The following is a 23,473-nucleotide window of genomic DNA, read 5'->3' as shown; positions in this document are numbered from 1 at the left end:
CCACATTCAGGTACCTCCATGAGAGGACATCACAGTCTCTAGTCAAGCAAGGCTTATGGCACCAGACAGGTGCCAAGGAAACTCAGTACATCTGACAAAGTCTCAAGGAAACAAAGTTGATTAGGTTTATCATTTTTATGTTTAGGTAACAAAGGTGAAGGAAATCATCCAAGTGATCCATCATACAGTACTTCCAGTTCCAAAGCATACTGACTTACTTCAGGTGACAACACACTACCATTTTTAAGTTTCTCATCCACGCTGTTTCTTTGTCTCTGCAGCTCATCCTTTTCTCTCTGGAGGGCTTGTACTTGTTCTGAAATCTTTATTTTCTCCTCAGCTGTGCTGCTCTGGAGCTGCACATTCTTTTCAGACAACTCTTGGTCCAACAAGCTCAGGCGAGTTGATATTTTTAAACTGTCTGTGTTCAAAGCCTAAAAAGATAATCAACCAGACACCCTGAGGTCAGTTATTAGAAATATAGACTATAAATAAAAAGGAAAAAACAGAGAGAAAACTACTATGTGAACATATTGTTAGCTCTTACATTATTTTCTCCCATGGATTTTTTTGGGAGCTTCATTTTCTAAGTCTTAAGTTGAATGTCTTTTTTTTTTTAAGTGGAGATTAAAAAAATTTTTTTTTATTATTTATTTGGCTGTGCCTGGTCTTGGTATTTCATCAAAATAATTACATGTATATACTACCATAAGGTTTATAATTTTTTTTTAAAGTAGTCTCCTACACCACCCTTTCCCCTGATTCCTGCTCCCTAGAAATGACCATCTTTAACCTTTCAAGCTTTTTCTTCTGGTTTATGTCCATGTTTTTAAATAACATTACCAATTTTAGATACTCTCTGCTGGTTGTCTATTATGGAAGATAAGCACTTAGCACACTTACGCCTCCTTGTCTGTACTTCCCCCTCCTTGTATTCTCCCAACTTAAGTTGTATTACAGTTTTTACTTAAATCAATAGTTTACATGACTTCGTGAATATTATTCATAACTGAACTATCTAGGACAAAATGATCACATTTCCATCTGGAACACTTTTTTCTGGTTACCTTATAACTAATTCTTTTCCAACAGAACTATAAAATTCCTCTCAACATTATTTTTTCAGTTGATCAAAACTTAATCAGGGAATATTTTCATCCTCTTCTCTTCTGGAAACATTTTGTCTAGAGTCTCCATCCTCCTGCTCCAAACTAGACTATAGTTGTTCCTAGACTTCCTATGGTACTGTTGAAAATTTCCAGTCAGGGCACATTTTCTGGGTCCCAAGTCTTTCTTTTGCATAGCTTGTGTCCTCATATTTAAGAAGCACATCCTCTAGTAGTTTCCTGAGACAGGCTGGGTTACAGATAAACTTTTTCACTTGAAAATGTCTGTATTCTACCTTCCCATTTAATTTATATTAGTCTAAAAAGAGACTCTTTGTTTGGACACCATTTTCCTTATGAGTTTTAAGACTGCTTCAGGTCTAATGAACACTGCTGAGAACTCCAAAGCCATTCTGACTCAAGATTTACACAATACACTTTCAGTGGTCTCTGCTATGCCCTTGATAAACTATTCAATATTCAACCCAGAGTTTCATATCTTCAGTGTTGGCCAATTTTTTTTGTATTATGTCTCTGATAATCTCCTCTTCTCCTGTTTCATCTTTTTGGAATTCCTGTTACTTGGATGATGGACTTTGTGGGTTTATTTGTCAATTAAATTTTATTCCTCTTATTTTCTATTTATTTTTTATTTACTTTCTGAAATGTTTCTTAACATTATCCTTCAAAGCTTTTAATTTCCAAAAGTTCTTTCATGTTTTTTATAGCCTGCAGTTCTTGTTTTATGGATGGAGTATAAGCTTTTACCACCTTGAGGATATTAAGATTTTTTAAGTTTTTTCAGCTCCTTGTTCTATCTCTAACTTCTCTGATCATCTTCTTTTTTTTTTTTTTTTCTTTCTTTTGTTTTGGCCTCCATCTTTAATGTTAGTAGCATTCTTGAGATCTCCATCATACTTAAGAGTCAGGTATTAAAATGCTGATACTGTGGTGGGTTAAGATTTATGACAGGAGGATATACCTGGAACATGGACACTTAGTTGGGGGCTCCCAAATGTAAATTTGTAGGGTGTTTTTCCCTGGGACTGTTTCAGAAAAATCTACCAATCTTCTGCTGGGAAGTATAAGTCTGGCTGCCTGCATTTTGGGATCTATGAAGGGGTTAGGAAATGGATGTCTCAGGATTAAGACTTTCACTCATTCCCTGTTTATTCTGACTTACCCCAGGCCTCTGCTGAACTTGGTTCAATCTTCAGAAAATAAATCATCTAGTCCAGAATTAGAAAAGGATGGTTTCCTGACCATGCCCTGTTTTCATTCTTAAGCCTCACTCCTCCCTTCTAAAATTCATGGTCCCTTCATTTCTGAGTTTTTCTTTTTTCATGTTTATGTGAATTATAGCTTGTGAAGCTGTTACTAAAAAAGCTAAGGATAAAGGTTTGACTCTCATTGGTGTCCCTCTTCTAGGCACTTGGATTTCAGCTTTTTCTGTTCTGCTAAGCCAGTAACCACTTATCTGCTTTCCACCTTACATTTTTTTGGTAACCTTCTGTCTTCTGTTATCTCCCCTACTGTTTTTTCCCTTTATGTGTTTATAGGTTTTTTTGAGTAATAGCTTTACTAAAATATAGTTCATATACACTGATTTAAAGTGTATAATTCGATGGTTTTAAGTATATTTGCAAACTTGTGCAACCATCACCATAATCAATCTTAGAACATTTTCATCAGTCTCTCAGAAGAGACCCTATGCTCACTAGCACTCATTCTATTTCCTCGCCAAGCCCTGATCCAGTTCTAAGTAACCAGTATTCTAGTTTCTGTCTCTATGGAATTGTCTACTATGACTGAGTTCTTTCTCTTAACTTTCATTTAACATCATGTTTTCAGGATTCATCCATGTTGTAGCACATATCAGAGCTTCATTCCTTTCTACTGTTGAATAATAGTCCATTATATGAATGTGTACCACATTTCATTCATACATAATCAGTTGAAGGACACTGGGTTGCTTTCATTTTTTGACTATTAACGAATAATGCTGTTATGAATATTCATGTACAAGTTTTTGTGTGCACTTATGTCTTCACTTGATTCGAATGTACACCTAGGAGTGGATGCTAGTTCATTTGGTAATTCTATGTTCAACATGTTATCCCAAGTAACTGCCCCATTTTACAACCCTACCAGCAATGTGTAAGAGTTCCAATTCCTTCATATCCTCACTAAAATTATTTTTCTGATTATAGTCATCCTAGTGGGTATGAAGCAGTATCTCATTTAAATTTTGATTTGCATTTACAAGATGGCTAAGATGTTGAGCATCTTTTCACGTGCTTCTTGGCCATTCACAAATCTTTGGAGAAATTTCTATCTGAATCCTTTGCCTGTTTTTAAACTGGGTTGCCTTTTCATTACTGAGCTGTTAAAGAGTTCTGTATCTGTTCTAAATACAGACTTAATGATGTACAAACACCTCCCATTCTATGGGTTATCTTTTCACTTTCTGGATGGTGTTCTTTACATTACAAATGCTTTTAATATTGATGAAGTCCAATTTATCTAATTTTTTCTGTTGTTTGTGTTTAAGGTATAACATTCAATAAACTACTGCTTCACCTAAGGTCACAAAAAGCTATACTTATGTTTCTTTCTAAGACGTTTATAGTTTCAGCACTTACATTTAGGTCTTTGATTCATTTTATTTGTATATGGTATGAATATAGACTTTTTAAGATAAATCCTTTTTTTTTTAATTTACTTTGGGCTGTGCTGGGTCTTTGTTGCTGAATGGGCTTTCCTCTAGTTGTGGTGAGAGTGGCCACTCTAGTTGTGGAGTGAGTTTCTCATTGCAGTGGCTTCTCTTGTTGTGGAGCACGGGCTTTAGCACGTGGGCTGCAGAAGTCGAAGTTCATGGGCTATGGGGTGCAGGTTCAGTAGTTGTGGCACACAGGCTTAGTTGCTCCACTGCATGTAAGATCTTCCTGGACCGGGGATTGAACCTGTGTCTACTGCATTGGCAGGTGGAGTCTTTACCAATGAGCCACCAGGGAAGCCCTGAATATAGGCTTTTTTATACTGTGTTTCTTGTCTGAAATGCATATGATCACATCTTATAGTATTTCTCAAATACCAAAAAAAATACGTAATGTGCCTTATCCTTTGTAATATCTTTTGTTCAAAAAGAACCCTGAAATGTCTCAAGTTTCTCTTCTGTTTAATTAAAACTATCTTCAAAGAATCAATTTTGCCAAGATCTACTGTGGGTTTCATTTATTTGCACTCTATGCTTACCTCAGTATGTTCTTACTTCCTAAATATTACATCTTGTTGAAACTAGAAAACACCTATTTTCTTTTCTTTGTTTTTCCAGGATCATAAAGTAAATGTATTTCAGGAATAAGAGTTTCCTTCTTACTCCTTTCTTTTTCTCTTTTTTTCTTTTCTGATACAGAACGTATCATAAAGGTCCCAGGTATTTTCTTCTATTTATTCACTTGATACATTGATTTGTAAATCCTCTTTGCTGTCATTATATGTTTCTTTTTTGCGGGGAGGTGGGGAGCTTCTAAAACCTGACGCTGACAGCCAGTGTGGACAAGTGACCTGGATGGAGCACCAGCAACTAGGCTGGTTAGAAGGGCTGCCCCTACCCCAGTGTCCAACAGCCTGCTGCCAAAAGCTATCTCAACATGTCTGGGAAACAGAAGGCAGAAGTAAGTGTAGATCTTGTTCACATGTTACACTAAGGTGGAGAAGTTAAGAACATGTCACCATCACCCCAGACCTAGTAGTACAGCTATGCTGGATGAAAGGCAGGTTTTAAGAGGCAGAGCTTATTCCATGATTCCATGACTGACTCCAGACTCAAGGTCAGCTGGAGGCAAAGGTTTGTGCAGAAAGTCTTTTCTTACAATTTCTAAAAATTGAAGTAAAATTGATTTACAATGTTGTGCCAATCTCTGCTGCAGAGCAAAGTGACTCAGTTGTACACATATATACATTATTTTTTATATATTCCATAATGGTGTATCACAGAATATAGTTCCCTGGGCTATACATTAGGATCTTGTTGTTTATCCATTCTAATGTAACAGCTGGGATCTACCAACCCCACCCCTCAGTCCATCCCTCTCCCTCTCCCACTTTCCCTTGGCAAACACAAGTCCATGAGTCTCTTTCTGTTTCGTAAATAGGTTCATTTGTGCCATATTTTAGATTCCACATACAAGTGATATCATATGGGATTTGTCTTTCTCTTTGTAGAGAAAGTTTTCTTAAAGTCTAGGGCAAGTCAGCTTTATTTTCAGATGCTATTGTTGCTACTGCTATTATCAAAAAATCTTCTCCTGGTCCTTATAAAAACAGTCATTTTTCAAAACGGGAAACTGAGGCAAAGTCCTTCATAAAACCACTTATATGAATGGCTCATAAAACCCAAGTCCTACAACAAAAATTTTTGTAAAGATACTCAAGTCTTTATAAGTAGAAAAATAAGCAAATCTGTATTATACAAAGTCTTCTTTCTTTTATAGGAATCCTGAGTAGTAGTATAGTTAGATCATTTTCAAGTCTATTCTTCCAGATTACCAATGTTCACGCAACGCTCACCCAAAGTTACCAATGTTCACCCAACGCTCACCCAATGTTCACTCTCTAATGGTACAGATTAGTTTTTAAAATATCCACTAAGGCTAATAATAGAGGCTTCCATAGGAAATGGCAAGCATGTTATTCTAAATGGTTACATAGTTTCTGTTTGGGATAATAAAAAGTTTGGAAATAGATAACAGTGATGGTTGTACAACACTGAATATAATTAATGCTGCTGAATTCTACACTTTAAAATGGTCAAAATGGTAAATTTTATGTTATGTATAACACACTACAATTTTTAAAATACCACCAAAAGTTAATAACAGATAACTCATACTTGGTAGAACACTGAACATTTTACTTCAAAACTGAAATAGATTTTCATGATGGTCATTAAATAAGCACTAATAAGCCAAATACACTGAAAACCAGAAGAGTTTTCTTTTGGTTTCTAACTTCACAGTGGTTTGATTTACTTTATAAAAAAAATAAATCTCAATTTATATGGCTTACAACCAGAATCAAAGAGCATATTAAACAGAATACCTGACTAGATCGAAACTTCTTACTTTCCAGCTGGCTCTTCTCCTGTAACAGGGCCTCCTTCTTTGAAACTATGGCCTCCCGTTTCTTTAAGTCTTCTTCCAGCTCCTCTAATTCTTGGCGTTGGTTCAGAACTTTCTCTACTTCTTCATCTAACCATTTCTTTTGCTTATCCAATTTCTACATTAAAATTCGAAAGAAATGTTACAATTTGTTTTTCTTCACCATAAAATTCATATGGTAATAATATAACTTCAAACTGACTAAAACACCTTAAATGAACATTTAAAAGCTATCTGGAACACCTTAAATGAACAGTGAGAATAACAAAATAGTGTCTGTCCAAAATTGTCAAGAAATAAGTGGTTCTAAGTTAACATCTTCCTGTGTTGTTTTATAAGGAGTTAAAATCTATTCCTTGAAAATGCTTGAGTCTGGGATTTTTAAGGCTGACAATTTTCTTTATACATACTGAGAGTCAGTTCTGAGAACATGCTGGAAATCTTGTCTGTTCCAGAGGTGCTTACCTCCACCTCAGCACTAATGAATGAGCTCCTTGCCTGACTGCAGGGACAAAGCTTTTTGCCTCTCTAGCCCCAGTGCCTGCTATACTGCCTGGCCCATGATTGACTTTCAATAAAATGTTATATGAATGACTGAATGAATTTGATTCAATTAACCAATGAGGGGAATAAATGAATAGACATAGTGGAAAGACATAGGTGATAAGGCATGAAAATCTACTCTGCATTGTAACCTGTCGACATAAAATAATTACAAAATAAATTGAGCTGTAAAGATTTCTAAAACAAGCATCTCAGTATTATCTTGAGCTAAGGGTACCTAGAAATAAGTACAAACAAAAATGTGAACGGAATAACTGTCCAAGATGGAATCTACCAAGTGCCCATCTGCACTGGGACAGAGTAATGAAGCAATGCTTCCTAAATAACAAGAAAACAAATCAATATAGTACTATTTTCCAGTTCTTCTAAAACTTGATTTAAAAAAACCCTGTTCCCAGAAATCTATATTAAGACAATAAGACAGTGAATATGCACGAGAAAAAGTGAGCAAAGTGACCAAGGCAAAGTGAGATCCAGAGTACAGAGCTCTGTAGTTTTTCATCCAGACCTAGATAGTATGGTTCTATAAGCAACAGCACATCTGAATAATACTAAACCCTAAAATAGCAGCTCTACAATTACTAGGAACAGTAAGGATACCCCAGAGCAACGAAAGAAATACTTCAGTTTTGTTATATCCAGCTCTATCTTAGAAACTCCACACAAGACCCTATGAAGACTAGCAACTAAAACATATTCTACAAACATTTCTTGACTGAGTGGGGTTTGTAAGTTAAGTAAGAGATCTTCTGTAAGCTCCATTCCAATAAAAGAGAAACCAAAAAATGATGATTGTTGATAATAAATGCTGTATACAGCTAACTCCCAGGTATATGTATGCAAAAATGGAGGGCAGGATCGCCTCTGTCTGAGAAATGGAAGTAACATCAATGCCTGCCTCAGAGTAGGCAATACTTTAGCTGTGCTTTGAGGACTGGGTGCTGTGCTGTGCTTAGCCACTCAGGTGCGTCGGACACTCTGCGTCCCCATGGACTGTAGCCCGCCAGGTCCAGGGAAGCCCTTGAGGATTGGGTAGAGTCTGCTAACATAATAGGTTTTTTAGAGAAACAATAATAAATGAATGAATTTTCCTGCACTGGAGATTATTAAAGTTATGATTTGTGCAATTCACAGTATCTTAGTAAGTTTTCTGAAAATTTCTTACTTTGTCTCTTCTCTCTTACAGTAAATAGTCCTACCACACAGTGCCAATTTTAAATACTTTCTTCTTATAAAAGAGTTTCATATCAAAACAAGGTCCTATTATCAGCTTTTTAGATAGTCATATTGATTAATTTATAATCTTATTTAGAGTCAAATTCTGGAAAACGTTGTTTTAGAACACTAAAAAGCAGGAAGGGTTTGTTTATTATTATTTTTAACCCAACAAAGTCAATGCAGGCTGTGAGAACCTATTATTGTATTCATTTAAATTTAGATTCTTCAGCATTGAAACATGTATATTATCTAGGGTGAAACAGATCACCAGCCCAGGTTGGGTGCATGAGACAAGTGCTCGGGCTTGGTGCACTGGGAAGACCCAAAGGGATCGGGTGGAGAGGGAGGTGGGAGGGGGGACCGGGATGGGGAATACATGTAAATCCATGGCTAATTCATTTCACTGTATGACAAAAACTACTGTAATGATGTAAAGTAATTAGCCTCCAACTAATAAAAATAAATGGAAAAAAGAAATAAATTAATTTAGATTCTTAACGTTCTGTAAAGCGGTGCTAACTATTCTATGCTTTCCTACCTCTTCGACTCCTCCACATACCCTTCCACCCAAAAATATTATTACCAGGCATGTCAGAGAGAAAGCTCTTTAACCAATTTCTAAAAAGTACTAGTAAAATAACTTAGAATACATGCATGTCCTAAATCTTACTGTTAAAATATTAATATATAAGATTTAAGAAGAGCAAATAATTTTTTTAGAATTAGGTTGATGCATTTGCATTTGAGGGTAATTAGAGTTTTAAGTACAGTAATTTTTAAGACTTTTAGTACTGCTATTCCTAATTTACATAAAATTTTGTTTCTTTGAACTTTGATGTTAATTTATGAATTTCATTTTTTAAATGTGGCATTAAGACAATAGCTTTTTAATATATTACACATGGTGCATATACAATTTGGTTGTGTTTGAGTAGAGCTCTTATCTTGAGAAATATTACCTGTTTCTAGGGGTATATTGAGAAATATATCTGTTTCTAGGGGAATAAACCAGTCTTGACATAAGGATAAAGACAATCTAGTTTTCATGTTTACATTTCACAACATTCAAATAAACTCATTTCTACTGAAGTAAGAATATAGCATTCATGTTGATGTTTGGTAGAAACCAACAAAATACTGTAAAGCAATTATCCTCCAGTTAAAAATAAATTAAAAACAAAACAAAAAAAAGTATAGCACATTTCTGGATGAGAAATTAATTTTTAATAACAGAAAAGTTTCAAAAGAAATATTAGAAATTTTGTACTCCAGCAACAAAGTCTAGTGTTTAAAGATTTTATTTAGAGTCCAACTCTTTTTACCTCTACTTAGACAATCATCAAATCGAAAAGAAACCAGGAAACACTAAATAGAATCGACAAACCTGGAGTTGGTCTATACTTCCAAACGAACCTTTTCTCCTTTTCATCTTAAATGCATCAAGGTCCTCAGCTTTCAGTTTTAGATCTTTCTGTTCTGTTTTTAACTGTAGTTCCTATAGAAAACAGGAATTAAAATCACCTTATTGCTTTTACTACATGGCCATCATTAAGTATTTATGCAGATAATCATTTTAATATTTACTTTCCTAGTTACAAAAAGAAAGAAAACAAGCAGATGAAGCTTGGGGCTATTAAGGAAGAAAATATGGTAGCCCTTCATTCAAGCAATAAAATCTCACAGCAAAAATCAGCATTCACTAGAAAAGCTAGGTATTTTTCTCATTTTTCGCCAGTGTTACAAATTAGAGTAACAGGGCTAAGAGTATGAAAATTATAAATCCACTTTTCTCTTGCCTTTCTGAGTTCATTACCTTCAGCGAGTCCACCCAAGGTACCCATCTGCAATAGGGATATTAGAATTTATCACAGGAGAAATGTAAAGAGAAAAGTAATACTCAGGTTCTAGCATTCAAAGCTCAGATTTTGCAGCATGAGAATAGTATTTCAAGACTGATCATGGTCCTCTGAAGAGTATTTTCCAAACTCCCTCAGTTTCCATTCACATCTTAAGAGTCAACTCAAGAGGGCCCAGGTGTTCTACCGGGGTTTAGAGACGATGTTACTGTCCACCACCAAAGCTTAGCAAGAATCTGGAAGGAGGCCATGAACTCAAAGTGGGCTGGTCTGCACTGCTTTTTCTTACTGGTCCATGATGGATAAGTACAGAAATTAAAAGTAAGTGTTTAGAACCTTTTACAACAATTTAACAGAATAATTTTGTCTATTGAATCTAATAATTAAGAGACTTTTATTGTTTAATTTTTATTTCATTTTTCTACTAGTTCTTGTTTTACAAAGGTATTGGGCACTGACAAATTCATAATAAAATCAAAATTGTACCTTGTGTGTGTGTTAGTTGCTCAGTTGTGTCCGACTCTTTGCGACCCCATGGACTGTAGCCCACCAGGCTTCTCTGTCCATGGAATTTCCCAGGCAAGAATACTGGAGTGGGTTGCCATTCCCTTCTCCAGGGGATCTTCCCCACCCAGGGATCAAATCCGAGTCTCCTGCATTGCAAGCAGATTTTTTACCGTCTGAGCCACCAGGGAAGACCCCCAAATTGTACCTTTTCCATAGGGAATTTTGGAAGCACTGAAAAAAAGTAAGTAAAAGGGAAGTCCACCATTTTCCAGGTCTGGAAATGGCAGAAAGGAGGAAAAAGAGAATAAGAAATATGTGTATCACAGTTCTCTTGAGTTTTGACCTAGGAAGGGGATGATAAGTAAAGGTGTCAATGAGGGCAGAGAGAATGGGGACTGCAGTGCAGAGGCTTCACACCCACATAGGTTCATGCAGTCTTGCTGAAAGAATAGAACTATGATCAGGAAACGGCGACTAATGGGACTCCTTGCACTTGGAGAATGAGGATGACAAGTTGAGGACAAATAGGGTCAGTTATCCTGGGGAACTGACCCCAGAACTGAAGGTGAGGACAGGCGCCTGGACTAGCAAGCTAGATGGAAGACCTCGTAGTCTCAAGAAGGATTTATAATGCCATTAGGAAAAGAGATGAAGCCAAAGCTCCTCCACACTCTACACTGAAAGTAAGACCAGTCTACAGACTATACTGGCTTCACACCAGGGGCCAGGAGGGATAGGTGGGCAAGGGAGTGCAGATTCCAGGCAGTCACATGCAAAAACCAACTGAAACTCAGGAAGTCCCTCCTCCTCAACTCGATGTGATGCAATAAAGCCGCACAATGGAACACTGCATACACTACAACCTATCTTTGAGAAGCATGGGGAGGAAGAAATTGAATATTCTTATTCAAGAGAACTGAGAATTATTTGAAGGAAATGTATGAATTATCAGGATAAGTTTTGAACAGATTGGATATTTGGTTAGTTCCTATATTTCGAGCAATTATGACGACATGGATTGGGCTGGGCAGGGTGGGAGGGGTGTCATAAAGAACACGAGGCTTCTATAGACTCAATAAAGAAATTTTCTATGCCCACTTGAGTTGAATTATGAGTGGATTTAGACCCTCATATTTACTAACCATTAATTTTTCATGCTTCCCTATTGCTTGTTCACAGTTGTAATTCAGCTCCTGTCACAGTCACGGTGACTTTAGGATGCTGAAATAAAGGCACCTTATACCAGGGTTGACTCTCTACTATTTGTTTTTCTACACATGCTTTGAAAGTATATAACAGGTGATCTAATCCCCTCTTCTGTATGTTGCTCTAAACATTATTACCTTTACCATATATTGTAATCCCTAACATAATATTTGGAGAAGGCAATGGCAACCCACTCCAGTACTCTTGCCTGGAAAATCCCATGGATGGAGTAGCCTGGTAGGTTGCAGTCCATGGGGTCGCAAAGAGTCGGACACGACTGAGCAACTTCACTTTTATGCATTGGAGAAGGAAATGGCAACCCACTCCAGTGTTTTTGTCTGGAGAATCCCAGGGACGGGGGAGCCTGGTGGGCTGCTGTCTATGGGGTCACACAGAGTAGGACACGACTGAAGTGACTTAGCAGCAGCAACAGCAACATAATATTAAAATAGCTGTCTACCAGGTACTGTGCTATGCTTTTTACATCTATTTAATTATCTCATTTAATCTTCACAATAATCTTATGAAACAAGATACCATTATAAATCCCATTTTACAGGTGAGGAAATTGGTGCTTAGAGAAGTCCCATATCACACACTGATCCACGATTTCAGGGGTTCCCATACCTTTTCTTTATTATTTCAGTTAAGAACTGCTGCTCTAAAAAGAACCTATGCAGAAGTCCTAGTATTCACTGGAAATGGTTTAGTCATGTGGAAAATGAAATGTTAGAAAGCAAGTTCCAAAACAGCAAACAAGATGTCCCTTAGGACTCTGAGCAGATGCTATTTTTGCATGAAGTAATAGAAATTTCAATGTATTTTCAGGGCAGACCGTTTCTTTTCCTGGAATACTCATTCTCGCCCTTAAATGGGTCATATTTCCCTAGAATAAGAGATATGGCTAGAAGGAACAAAATTACCCTAGATAAGAAAGTGCTAAGTTTTAGTTACCAGAAGAGTTCCATTTCAGCAGACTACGTGTTCTACTCAAAAGTTTCTTTCTTTTCCCCAAACAAAGATTTAGACAGTGCTATGTCTTGTTGGTTTAAGCCAGGATTCATGAGAGATGAGAAGCTGAGACCCAAAGACCATAGGACTGAGAGACAGGGCTGCTCCTCAGATTGGAGGAAGGACTGCAACAAACAGACCATGCTGTTGGCAATGAAATGAGAACTGATCATCAGAAGATTCAGTTTATAAAACTTTTTGGTTCATTGGATATGGGTAAGGAGGAAGAGGACGGAGTCAAGAATGATTGATAAATTTCTAGTTTGCTCAACTGAATGCACTGAAATGTCAAGTACAGTACACTGGAAAACTATACCTTCTCCCCCATTAAGGGAGCAGAGAGGAAGAGCAGTGGGGAGATAAGGAAGATACTGAATTCACCTATAAGTCAGTCAGTTCAGTCGCTCAGTCGTGTCCGACTCTTTGCAGCCCAATCGACTGCAACACGCCAGGCCTCCCTGTCCATCACCAACTCATGGAGCTTACTCAAACTCACGTCCATTGAGTCAGTGATGCCATCCAACCATCACATCCTCTGTCGGACCCTTCTCCTCCCGCCTTCAATCTTTCCCAGCATCAGGGTCTTTTACAATGAATCAGTTCTTCGCATAAGGTGGTCAAAGTATTGGAGTTTCAGCGTCAGCATCAGTCCTTCCAATGAATATTTAGGACTGATTTCCCTTAGGATGGACTGGTTGGATCTCCTTGCTGTCCAAGAGACTCTCAAGAGTCCTCTCCAACACAGCGTTCAAAAGCATCAATTCTTTGGTGCTCAGCTTTCTTTGTAGTCCAGTTCTCACATCCATACATGACTACTGGAAAAACCACAGCTTTGACTAGACAGACCTTTTTTTGCAAAGTAATGTCTCTGCTTTTTAATACACTGTCTAGGTTGGTCATAACTTTTCTTCCAAGGAGCAAGTGTCTTTTAATTTCATGTCTGCAATCACCATCTGTAGTGATTTTGGAGCCCCCCAAAATAAAGTCTGCCACTCTTTCCCCATCTATTTCCCATGAAGTGATGGGACCAGATGCCATGATCTTAGTTTTCTGAATGTTGAGTTTTAAGTCAACTTTTTCACCCTCTTTCACTTTCATCAAGAGGCTCTTTAGTTCTTCTTTGCTTTCTGCCATAATGGTGGTGTCATTTGCATATCTGAGGTTATTGATATTTCTCCTGGAAATCTTGATTCCAGCTTGTGCCTCATCTAGTCCAGCATTTCTCATGATATACTCTGCATGTAAGTTAAATAAGCAGCGTGACAATATGCAGCCTTGACGTACTCCTTTTCCTATTGGAACCAGTCTGTTGTTCCATGTGCAGTTCTAATTGTTGCTTCTGGAGCTGCATGCAGATTTCTCAGGAGGCAGGTCAGGTGGTCTGGTATTCCCATCTCTTGAAGAATTTTCCACAGTTTGTTGTGATCCACACAGTCAAAGGCTTTGGCATTAAAATATTAAGAAAAGGTGAAAGAATACACAGAAGAACTATACAAAAAAGATCTTCACGATGCAGATAATCACAATGGTGTGATCACTCACTTACAGCCAGACATCCTGGAATGCAAAGTCAAGTGAGCCTTACGAAGCATCACTATGAACAAAGCTAGTGGAGGTGATGGAATTCCAGCTGAACTATTTCAAATCCTAAAAGAAGATGCTGTGAAAGTGTTGCACTCAATATGCCAGCAAATTTGGAAAACTCAGCAGTGGCCACAGGACTGGAAAAGGTTAGTTTTCATTCCAATCGTAAAGAAAGGCAATGCCAAAGAATGCTCAAACTACCGCACAGTTGCACTCATCTCACACGCTAGCAAGGTAATGCTCAAAATTCTCCAAGATAAGCTTCAACAGTATGTGAACCGTGAACTTTCAGATGTTCAAGCCGGATTTAGAAAAGGCAGAGGAACCAGAGATCAAATTGCCAACATGCACTGGATCATCGAAAAAGCAAGAGAATTCCAGTAAAACATCTACTTCTTTATTGACTATGCCAAAGCCTTTGACTGTGTGGATCACCTATAAGACAACCTAATAAAGATGCCAGTGGTTGGATGTGTGAATCCATAGTTCTAATGGCAAATCTGGTATCAAGGATTAAATCTGGGAGCTGTCAGAGTTAAACTGTAGCCATGGGAAAAGAGATGAGATGTCAACCAGGCCAAAGTACGGAAGATAAAGAGGACATAGGTTAGAGTCTGGAGTGATCCCTGTAAGTAAAGAAACAGTAGTGTAGAATAAGCTAGCAAAGACAAAGAACAAGCAATCAGACAAGAAAAAACAAGGTGAATATAACTTCACAAATGCAGAGGGGAAAATATCTCAAGATGGAGGAAGTAGTTAACTATGCTGAAAGCAGTGTTAATGACTTCAGTCACAGAGAGAGCATGGATGTACTTCTCAAGAGCTTTGAAGTGAATGGTACAGCCAAGACCCAGAAACCAGACTGGAGAAGACAAGAGAACAAATGAAAAGAAAAGATACAGAATCAAATACAGTAAACTTTTCCAAGCAGTTTGGTTATAAAGGGAAGAGGAGAGACAGGCAGAAGTATAAAGTTGATGAAGAATAATTTTCAGATGCGAAAAATCTAAGCTGTTTAAAGAAAGAACCTAGCAGAAAAAGAAAAGCTGGAAATATAGGAACATAAAAAGACATAAATGAGATGAAGCATGTAAGTGCTGAGCACAGTATCAAATGAAGATAAATAATAAATGTTATTTATTTTCTATAATAATAATTATCACAGTATTAAGAATAAGTAACTCAAGGGTATTAAGAAAGCAATTCCATTTACAATAACACCTAAAAGAATAAAATATCTGGGAATAAATTTAACCAAGAAGGTAAAAGACTAGCACACTAAAAATTATAAAATACTATGAAAGAAATTAAAGCAGAAATGAAAAGACCACTCCAGGGCTTCTCCCATGGCTCGGTGGTAGAGTCCACCTGCCAATGCAGTAGACACAGGTTCAATCCCTGATCCAGGAAGATCTAACATGCTGTGGAGCAACTAAGCCCCTGCAGAACAACTACTGAGCCTGTGTTCTAGATCCCAGGAACTACAACTGAGCTCACATGCTGTGACTAATGAAGCCCTTATGTCAAGAGCCCATGCTCCCCAATAAGAGAAGCCACTGCAATGAGAAGCCTGCTCATTGCAATGAAGAGCAGCCCTTCACTTACCACAACTAGAGAAAAAACCCAGAGCAATGAAGACTCAGCACAGGCAATGAAATAAATAAATAAATAAAATGGAGAAAATACTAAAAAAAAAAAAAAAAAAGACACCGCATGCTCCTGGATAAGAAAACTTAATATTGCCACACAGTCAACACAATCTGTATCAAAATTCTAATCACCTTTTTGCCAAAATGGAAAAGCTGACCCTTAAATTCATATGGAATGGCAAAGGTCCTTGAACAGCCAAAACAATGCTGGAAAAGTACAAAGTTGGAGAACTTAATTCCCAATTTCAAAATCTACTGCAAAGCTACTGTAATCAAAATAGCATGTACTGGCACAAGGACAGACACAGAAACAAATGGAATAGAACTGAATGTTTAGAAACAAATTCATAGATCTATAGTCAACTGATTTTTGACAAGGGTACCAAGTCCATTCAACAGAAAAATAACTGTCTTTCAGTAGATGGTGCTGGATTTCCACATGCAAAAGAACGAAAGTGGTCCCCTACCTCACACCACATACAAAAATTAACTCAAAATGGCCCAAGGACCTAAACACAAAAGCTAAAACCATAAAACTCCAGAAGACAACACAGGGGTGGGTAAATCCTTATAATCTTAGATCTGGAAAAGAATTCTTAGAAACAACACTAAAAGCACAAGTGAAGAAAAGGAAACATAGATAAACTGGAACATCATACAAATGTAAAACTTTGGTACATCAAGAATATTATCAAGAAAATGCAAAGATAATCTACAGAATGGAAAAAAAATATTTGGAAGTCATGTATCAAATAAGGTTTAATGTCCAGAATACAGAGTGAATTCCCACAACTCAGTAACAAAAGACAATCCAATTAAAAAAGACAACTTCAAAAGACTTTTCCCCAAAGAAGATATACAAATGGCCAATAAGCACATGAAAAGATGCTCAATATCATTAGTCAATATGGAAATGCAAATCAAAATCATAATGACATTCCATTTCACATGTACTTGGGTGACTATAATAAAAAAGAAACAGAAAATAACAAGTGTTGATGAAGATGAGAAATCAGACCCCTCAAACATTGTTGGTCAGAATGTAAAATGGTGCTGTCACTATCAGAAACAGTTGGTGGTTCCTGAAAAAGCTAAGCATATAATTAGCATATGATCCAGCAATTTCACATCAAGGTATTTCAAGTCCAAATTGAAAGCAGGTACTTGAACAGTTACTTGTATGCCAATGTTTATCACAGCACTATTCAACAGCCAAAAGGTGGAAACAATCCAAGTGTCTATCAGATAAATGTAGAAAAAAAAAGTTGTGTAGGCATATAATGGAATATTACCCACTCATAAAAAGGAATGAAGTTCTGATATATACTACAACATGGCTGAACTTTGAAAACTTTATGCTAAATGAAATAAGCCAGACACAGGACAAATATTGTATGATTTCACTTTTATAAAATGTTGAGAATAGGCAAATTCGTAAATATAGAAGTAGATTAAGATTACCAGGCGCTGGGGGGAAGAGGGGGAAAAGGACTCACTGCTTAATGGTTACTGAGAGTGATGAAAAGGTTTAAAAAAAGCTAGAGATGATGGTTGCACATCACTGTGAATATAATTAATGCCATTGAATTATATGCTTAAACAAGGTAAAAATGTTCAATTTCATATTATATTTTACCACAGTTTATAAAAATCAATAATATAATATACCAAAACTCACTGAACTATACACTTTACATTGGTAAACTGTAATACATGAAGTATAGCTCAATAAAAGTGTTTAATAAAAAATAATCAGTAACTTGGCTTAAATGTTCTTTAAGTTCCCTTCCATATCTAAATTCTGTCATTCTTTTTTCTAAGGTCTGAGAATATGTTATTTTCCTAAATTTAAAATTTAGGAAACCTCCAATTATGTCCCAAACCTTGGGTTCGGCTTAACATTTCAATGGAACAGAGCCTGGTACACAGTGCTAGATAAGTGTTCATTATTGGTGTTGACATGATATTATCAGCCTCCTTTTCTTCAGAAGAGTCCTATTGAGGCAAGTATGATAAGGATACTTAAGAATTAACAGACACAGAGAAGGTAAGTGATTTTCCCAATAAATGGTCCAGCCAAGAATGAGAGAGTTGGGATCTGAATACACACCAGCCAAGCTCCAGAGCCTGGGCTGATACCACTAGTTCCTCCCCAGCCTAGAACTGCTAGGCATACAGGTCCGATCACTTTTCTGCATACTAGGAATGAAATGGTACCATCATTTTTACTGTGTACTTTTTCCTATGCTGACACATGGACAAGGCATGTCAAAGCACTTTGAAAATGGGGAATCCTAGTCAAATGTTGGATATTTTTTAGAAAGTCAGCTTCATAAATTTATGTTTTTGACAGCCTCAACTGAAGTTAAGGTCCTAGTTAGAGAAATTATCATTGCACTTTCTTTTGTGAAGTCAAAGCCTTCAAGACAGTACTCAGAATTCAATAAATAGCTTTTACTATGTAGATCAACAAAGTTATAAGGTGAATGGGAACAGCAGCCAAGGACAGGCCAAGGTTAGATACCTCACATGCCAACTGAATCAAGACCTTGGTTTCATTAGCTCTGAGCCGTTGAACATTTCATATTATGCTTAGCAGGAAAGTATGACAATATTACTTTGATTTTTTGTTGATCCCGCTTAATTTCTGCATCCAGTTGCTTCCTTTTTTCGTTTTCTTCTCGAAGTCTTTTTTGCAGCTGTACCTTTTGATATTTCATGTGATCTACATTCTGCTCTAGTTCATTAGCACGTTTCTCATTTTGGATTGACAGTGATGCCAATTTCTTACTATTTTGATGCTTCTTCTGTAAGACCTGGATCACATGGAATATTTAAAAATGAAAAACTGCATCTCTCATATCCTTCCAGTAAACTTAAAACTTTCCATTTAATTACGCATGTTGGCATTTCTTCCTAGATTTTAATTTATTCTTGACAGTTTCACAACTGTTTTCTATACTTCTACTTTTACAATCGGTCAACTATCAGAATTTTCACAAGATGTAAAGAATGATGAGCCTTCCTGGTGCTGGCAGCCAAACAGAACAAAACCAACATCACTGTTTTTTGTTTTTTTTTTGAGTGTTTTAATTTAAAAATACTTTAAGTACACAATAAAAATTAAAACAATACAAAACTGAACTTATATTTAAAAAGACTCTTTAATCTACCTGTCCTGCTTCCTGAAACAAAATTACCAATTTCTTAAGTATTCTCTGAGAAATAATTTATACACATATAAATAACTTTATGTATATATATTCTAGGTAGACTATTCTCCACCTCCTTTTTTTTCTATATAATTTACCTTAGAGATCTTTTCACATAGATTTGTTCTTTCTATGTGACTGCATAGTATTCTATTGTACTTGTATTTAAAATCCAGCTATAGCCTAAATCATTAATCCCTGAGTTAAAATGATCAGAAATGTACCATTTTCCCAGAGAGTAACCAAGTTATTATTTTAACTCTCATAAATAAAGCTTTTCCTCTCTAGCAAAAGTTACCCATAGACAACACTAAAAATCTGTGAATATCTGTGAAGTTTACTGTACTAATATAAAATACCAGTGTTTCAATTTAATCTTGATCAAACAAACATAAATTTGTATTATGTACTTTAGCACTGCACTAAGTACATCTCACATGAAATAAAGTTAAGGTGAGGTTATTTGTAAGTCATACAGACTACAATTAATTATTTCTTTTATCTTGGCAATAAACTGCTGGGGAAAAAAACACATTTTGTTTTAATTTGTTTTAATGCGTATTCACAGACACATTGTAGCTTAGGAGCAGGGCTATTCAAAGGGTGGTCTGTGGACCAGTACCACTCACAGACTGCTGTCAGCCTGCACCATGAAGGACATTATTAGATTCGGCTGATGGTGTTTCCAGGCAAGACTTTTTTGATGAGGGAAGCTGTGCCCCTATCTGCCTTTATCCTACTGCAGACCAATAATGGACAATCTGCAGTGGACTACTTGGAGCACTACCAGCTTGGATGCCACAGGGCTCTGCAGTTTCCCAAGTCCGAATTTGGACCCTGGTTTTGTCACTTATTTTTGACAGTAATTGCAATATTGGAGCAAAAATGTTAATATTAGTACTATAGTGTCTTTTCCACATGATATTGAAAACATCAGTATAGGTACTGATAATCTTACTTAAGAGTGAGATAGGTTATCATTGTCTTTTGTGCTTATTCCACAGATGCTCAAATGTGGAATGTGCTCTGTTAGCATTAAAATATTAATACAGCATACAACGCTATATATATCTAAAGGCAAAGAACACAGATTTCAGATTTTTTAATTAAAACAAATTTGAGTTTTAAAAACTAAAATAACTTCATTATACCAATAAAACAACCAGTATTTCAATATTTTTAAATGGTATGAAATGTTAGTGTACCGAAAACCACTTTTATCATCACAATTATATGACCATGAGTAAGTTATTTTATCTTCATAAACCAGTTTCCTTGTTTATAAGTGTGTAAAAATACACACTTCAAAGGATTAATGATTAAATACTACATATAAAACATCTCATGTGTATAGAGTACTTTGTAGACACTTAACCATCACCCTTCTTCTTCTCCCTACCACCATCCTTGTCATCTAGAGCATCCTCAGCTGTGCATGCATATGGCAAAGGCACAGAAATTTCTAAAACTATATGGGAAACTTATTTCAGTCCTTGGCCTATCAGAGTTTCTTTTGAACTTAAGTTCTTTCCTTTCCTTATCAGTACTCTCAGCAGAAAAAATTACACAGCAAGAAACATGGAAAACAAAAAAGGACATGATAATTCACAAATACTATAAATAATTCTTCATGTAATCTTTTAATCTCAATCATAAAAATAATCTTTGCTAGATCCACAAATAAGGCTTAAGCTATAGATTTCTATGGCAAATATAATAACCTCCATAGCAAAATAATAATTTTGGCTATAACCTCCTTAGAAAAATAATAATTTTGGCTATATCAAGAAAACTAGGAAAAAACACAAACATGTGAAGACTAAACAATGTGCTACTAAGCAACCAATGGGTCAACAAAGAAAAGAATCAAAAATACCTTGAGACAAATGAAAATGGAAACACAACTGTCCAAAATCTATGGGACACAGCAAAAGCAGTTTTAAGAGGAAAGTGCACTGTGATACAGGCTTACATCAAGAAACAAGAAAATCTCAAATAAACAATCTTCTAACATTACACCTAAAGAAACTAGGAAAAGAAGAGCAATCAAAGCCCAGAATTAGTAGAAGAAAGAAAATAATAAAGATCAGAGCAAAAATAAATGAAATAAGAGACTAAAAGAAAACAACAGAAAAGATCAATACTAAGAGCTGTTTCTTTGAAAAGATAAATAAAATTGACAACTTAGCCAGGCTCAGCAAGAAAAAAAGAAATAAAATAGAATCAGAAATGAAAGAGAATTTGTTTCTGAATTTATATTCTGATACCACAGAAATGCTTTTGAACTGTGGTGTGGAGAAGAGTCTTCAGAGTCCCTTGGACAGCAAGGAGATCCAACCAGTTCATCCTAAAGGCAATCGGTCCTGAATATTCATGGGAAGACCTGATGCTGAAGCTAAAAGTCCAATACTGTGGCTACCTGATGCGAAGGACTGACTCATTGGAAAAGACCCTGATGCTGGGAAAGACTGAGGTGGGAGGAGAAGGGGACGATAGATGAGATGGTTGGATGGCATCACCGACTCAATGGACATGCATTTGAGTAAACGCTGGGAGTTGGTGCTGGACAGGGAGGCATGGTGTGCTGCAGTCCATGGGGTTGCAGAGTCAGATACGACTGAGCAACTGAACTGAACTGAACCACAGAAATACAAAGGATCTTAACAGACTATTCTCAATAATTATAAACCAAAAAATTGGATAACATAGAATGGATATATTGCTAGATACCTACAATCTTCCAGGACTGAATCATGAAGAAATAGAGAATCTGAATAGACTGATTACCACGAGACTGGTTCTTGCTGATTTTGAGTATAAGAATTACTATCAGGGAGGGGGGATTGGGACAAGGAATACATGTAAATCCATGGCTGATTCATGTCAATGTATGGCAAAAACCACTACAATATTGTAAAGTAATTAGCCTCCAACTAATAAAAATAAATGAAAAAACAAACAAAAAAAAAAGAATTACTATCAGTAATCAAAAGAAATAGAAAAGGCATTTTAGCAAATTCACTATAAGCAGACTAACAAAACACTCTGACCATACCGAAAGCATTTGGGAATAACCTCATACACAGTAACTTTCTCTAATGGAGTATTTCTCATAGAATATAAGTTTTTAACTAGAGCTATATTTGAAGTTATAGCAAAGTCCAGCATTAGGAAATTAAGAATAAGATGTAGTAGTACTCAGTTACTAACCTTTCTTAAACCAATCAGTTATAATTTCAGAAAACTATCTGAAAGTTATCATAGTTGAATGTCAAGAAAGGGCTATACACATACCAGATGTTTTATATATGATTATTTAATCATTAGTTAATCTTTTATCCTTCAGAAAATAACACTATTTCTGTGGTTATCTTCATTTACAATCATGTGGTTTTGATAAAAAGGTTAAAATACATTTCTTGAATGAAGAAATACACTACCCCAGACTACAACTATGCAAACCCACCAGCATACTGGAAAAGAAAACTTGCCTTCCAGTTCTTCTGGTAAAAACTGAATCCTACTTCTTTGCTAACTAGGTATAAGAATCCTCAAAAGCAGGAAGCCGTAAATAAGTTTTCTCAATTGCATTTTTTAAATTACCTGGACTCTTAGCTTAGCGGCATCCATCTTTCTACGGAACTCCTTCTGTAATTTTACCTTCAAAGCAATATCAGAAAGATCTTTGTTTTCCAGTTCCTGTAGCTGCTTTTGTGTTTCAGTTAATTCCACTTTTGCTTGTTCTGCTTCATGTTCAAGTTTTGTTACTTTCAGAGAATACTGCTTGCTTACGGACTTGGCATCATTACCTTCATAATAATAATAGTAATAACAATTATAAATTATGTTTAAAAACTAAGTAAAACACCAAAAACATAAAATTTCCATACTCTTACAACGCTGGCCATGTAATTGTTTAAGGCAAAGCATTAAAAACCCAGCTGTCCCTTCACAACCCAGTCAAACACAACTTGTCATCTGGCCTCTTAATAATTAGATCCTTAATCACTGTCCCCATCTGGTGCCATTAAATCTCTCTGGTTCATCTTTTGTTCTGAATTTGCAGTTTACCTTTGCTGGCATCAAGCTCCAGTTAGAAAGGTATATGGGGTGACTCTTTGGCCCCTGGCTTACTATAATTTGTCTTCCTACTACTCATAAGCTATCTCTGAATTCTTTTTTTTCACTATTATGAAAATTCTTCAACATACCAAAAGTAGGGAAATAATCCTTATAATGAACCTCCATCACCCAGATTCAAGAGTTACCAAGATTTTGCCACTGCTTTTTCATCTATGCCTTTTTTCTTCTTTAATTTACTTAAAAACTTTAAAACAATTCCAGATGTCATAACATTACCTATACATATTAATACTTCAGTAAGTATTTATACAGAAT

General features: G+C 36.2%; 1 protein-coding gene across 9 annotated transcripts in view; it reads right to left on the bottom strand.

Moving 5' to 3' along the window:
• The window catches only part of KIF27 (kinesin family member 27), an 85,324-nt gene that overhangs the window by 16,891 nt on the left and 44,960 nt on the right, over window positions 1-23,473 (bottom strand). For all 9 annotated transcript variants that reach the window (XR_011484992.1, XM_070459561.1, XM_070459560.1 and 6 more), the window contains 5 exons: window positions 22,679-22,884; window positions 18,482-18,679; window positions 9,435-9,545; window positions 6,210-6,386; window positions 219-434 (listed from right to left, as the gene is read on the bottom strand). Coding sequence is in view for 8 of the 9 variants with exons in the window: in XM_070459561.1 (XP_070315662.1) it covers window positions 219-434; window positions 6,210-6,386; window positions 9,435-9,545; window positions 18,482-18,679; window positions 22,679-22,884 (908 nt within the window). In the remaining variant the exon portion in view is untranslated. The remainder of the gene's footprint in view (window positions 1-218; window positions 435-6,209; window positions 6,387-9,434; window positions 9,546-18,481; window positions 18,680-22,678; window positions 22,885-23,473) is intronic.

Source organism: Odocoileus virginianus, chromosome 31 (genome assembly GCF_023699985.2).
Source record: "Odocoileus virginianus isolate 20LAN1187 ecotype Illinois chromosome 31, Ovbor_1.2, whole genome shotgun sequence".
Classification (NCBI taxonomy): domain Eukaryota; kingdom Metazoa; phylum Chordata; class Mammalia; order Artiodactyla; family Cervidae; genus Odocoileus; species Odocoileus virginianus.
This window is presented reverse-complemented; position numbering and strand designations above follow the sequence as displayed.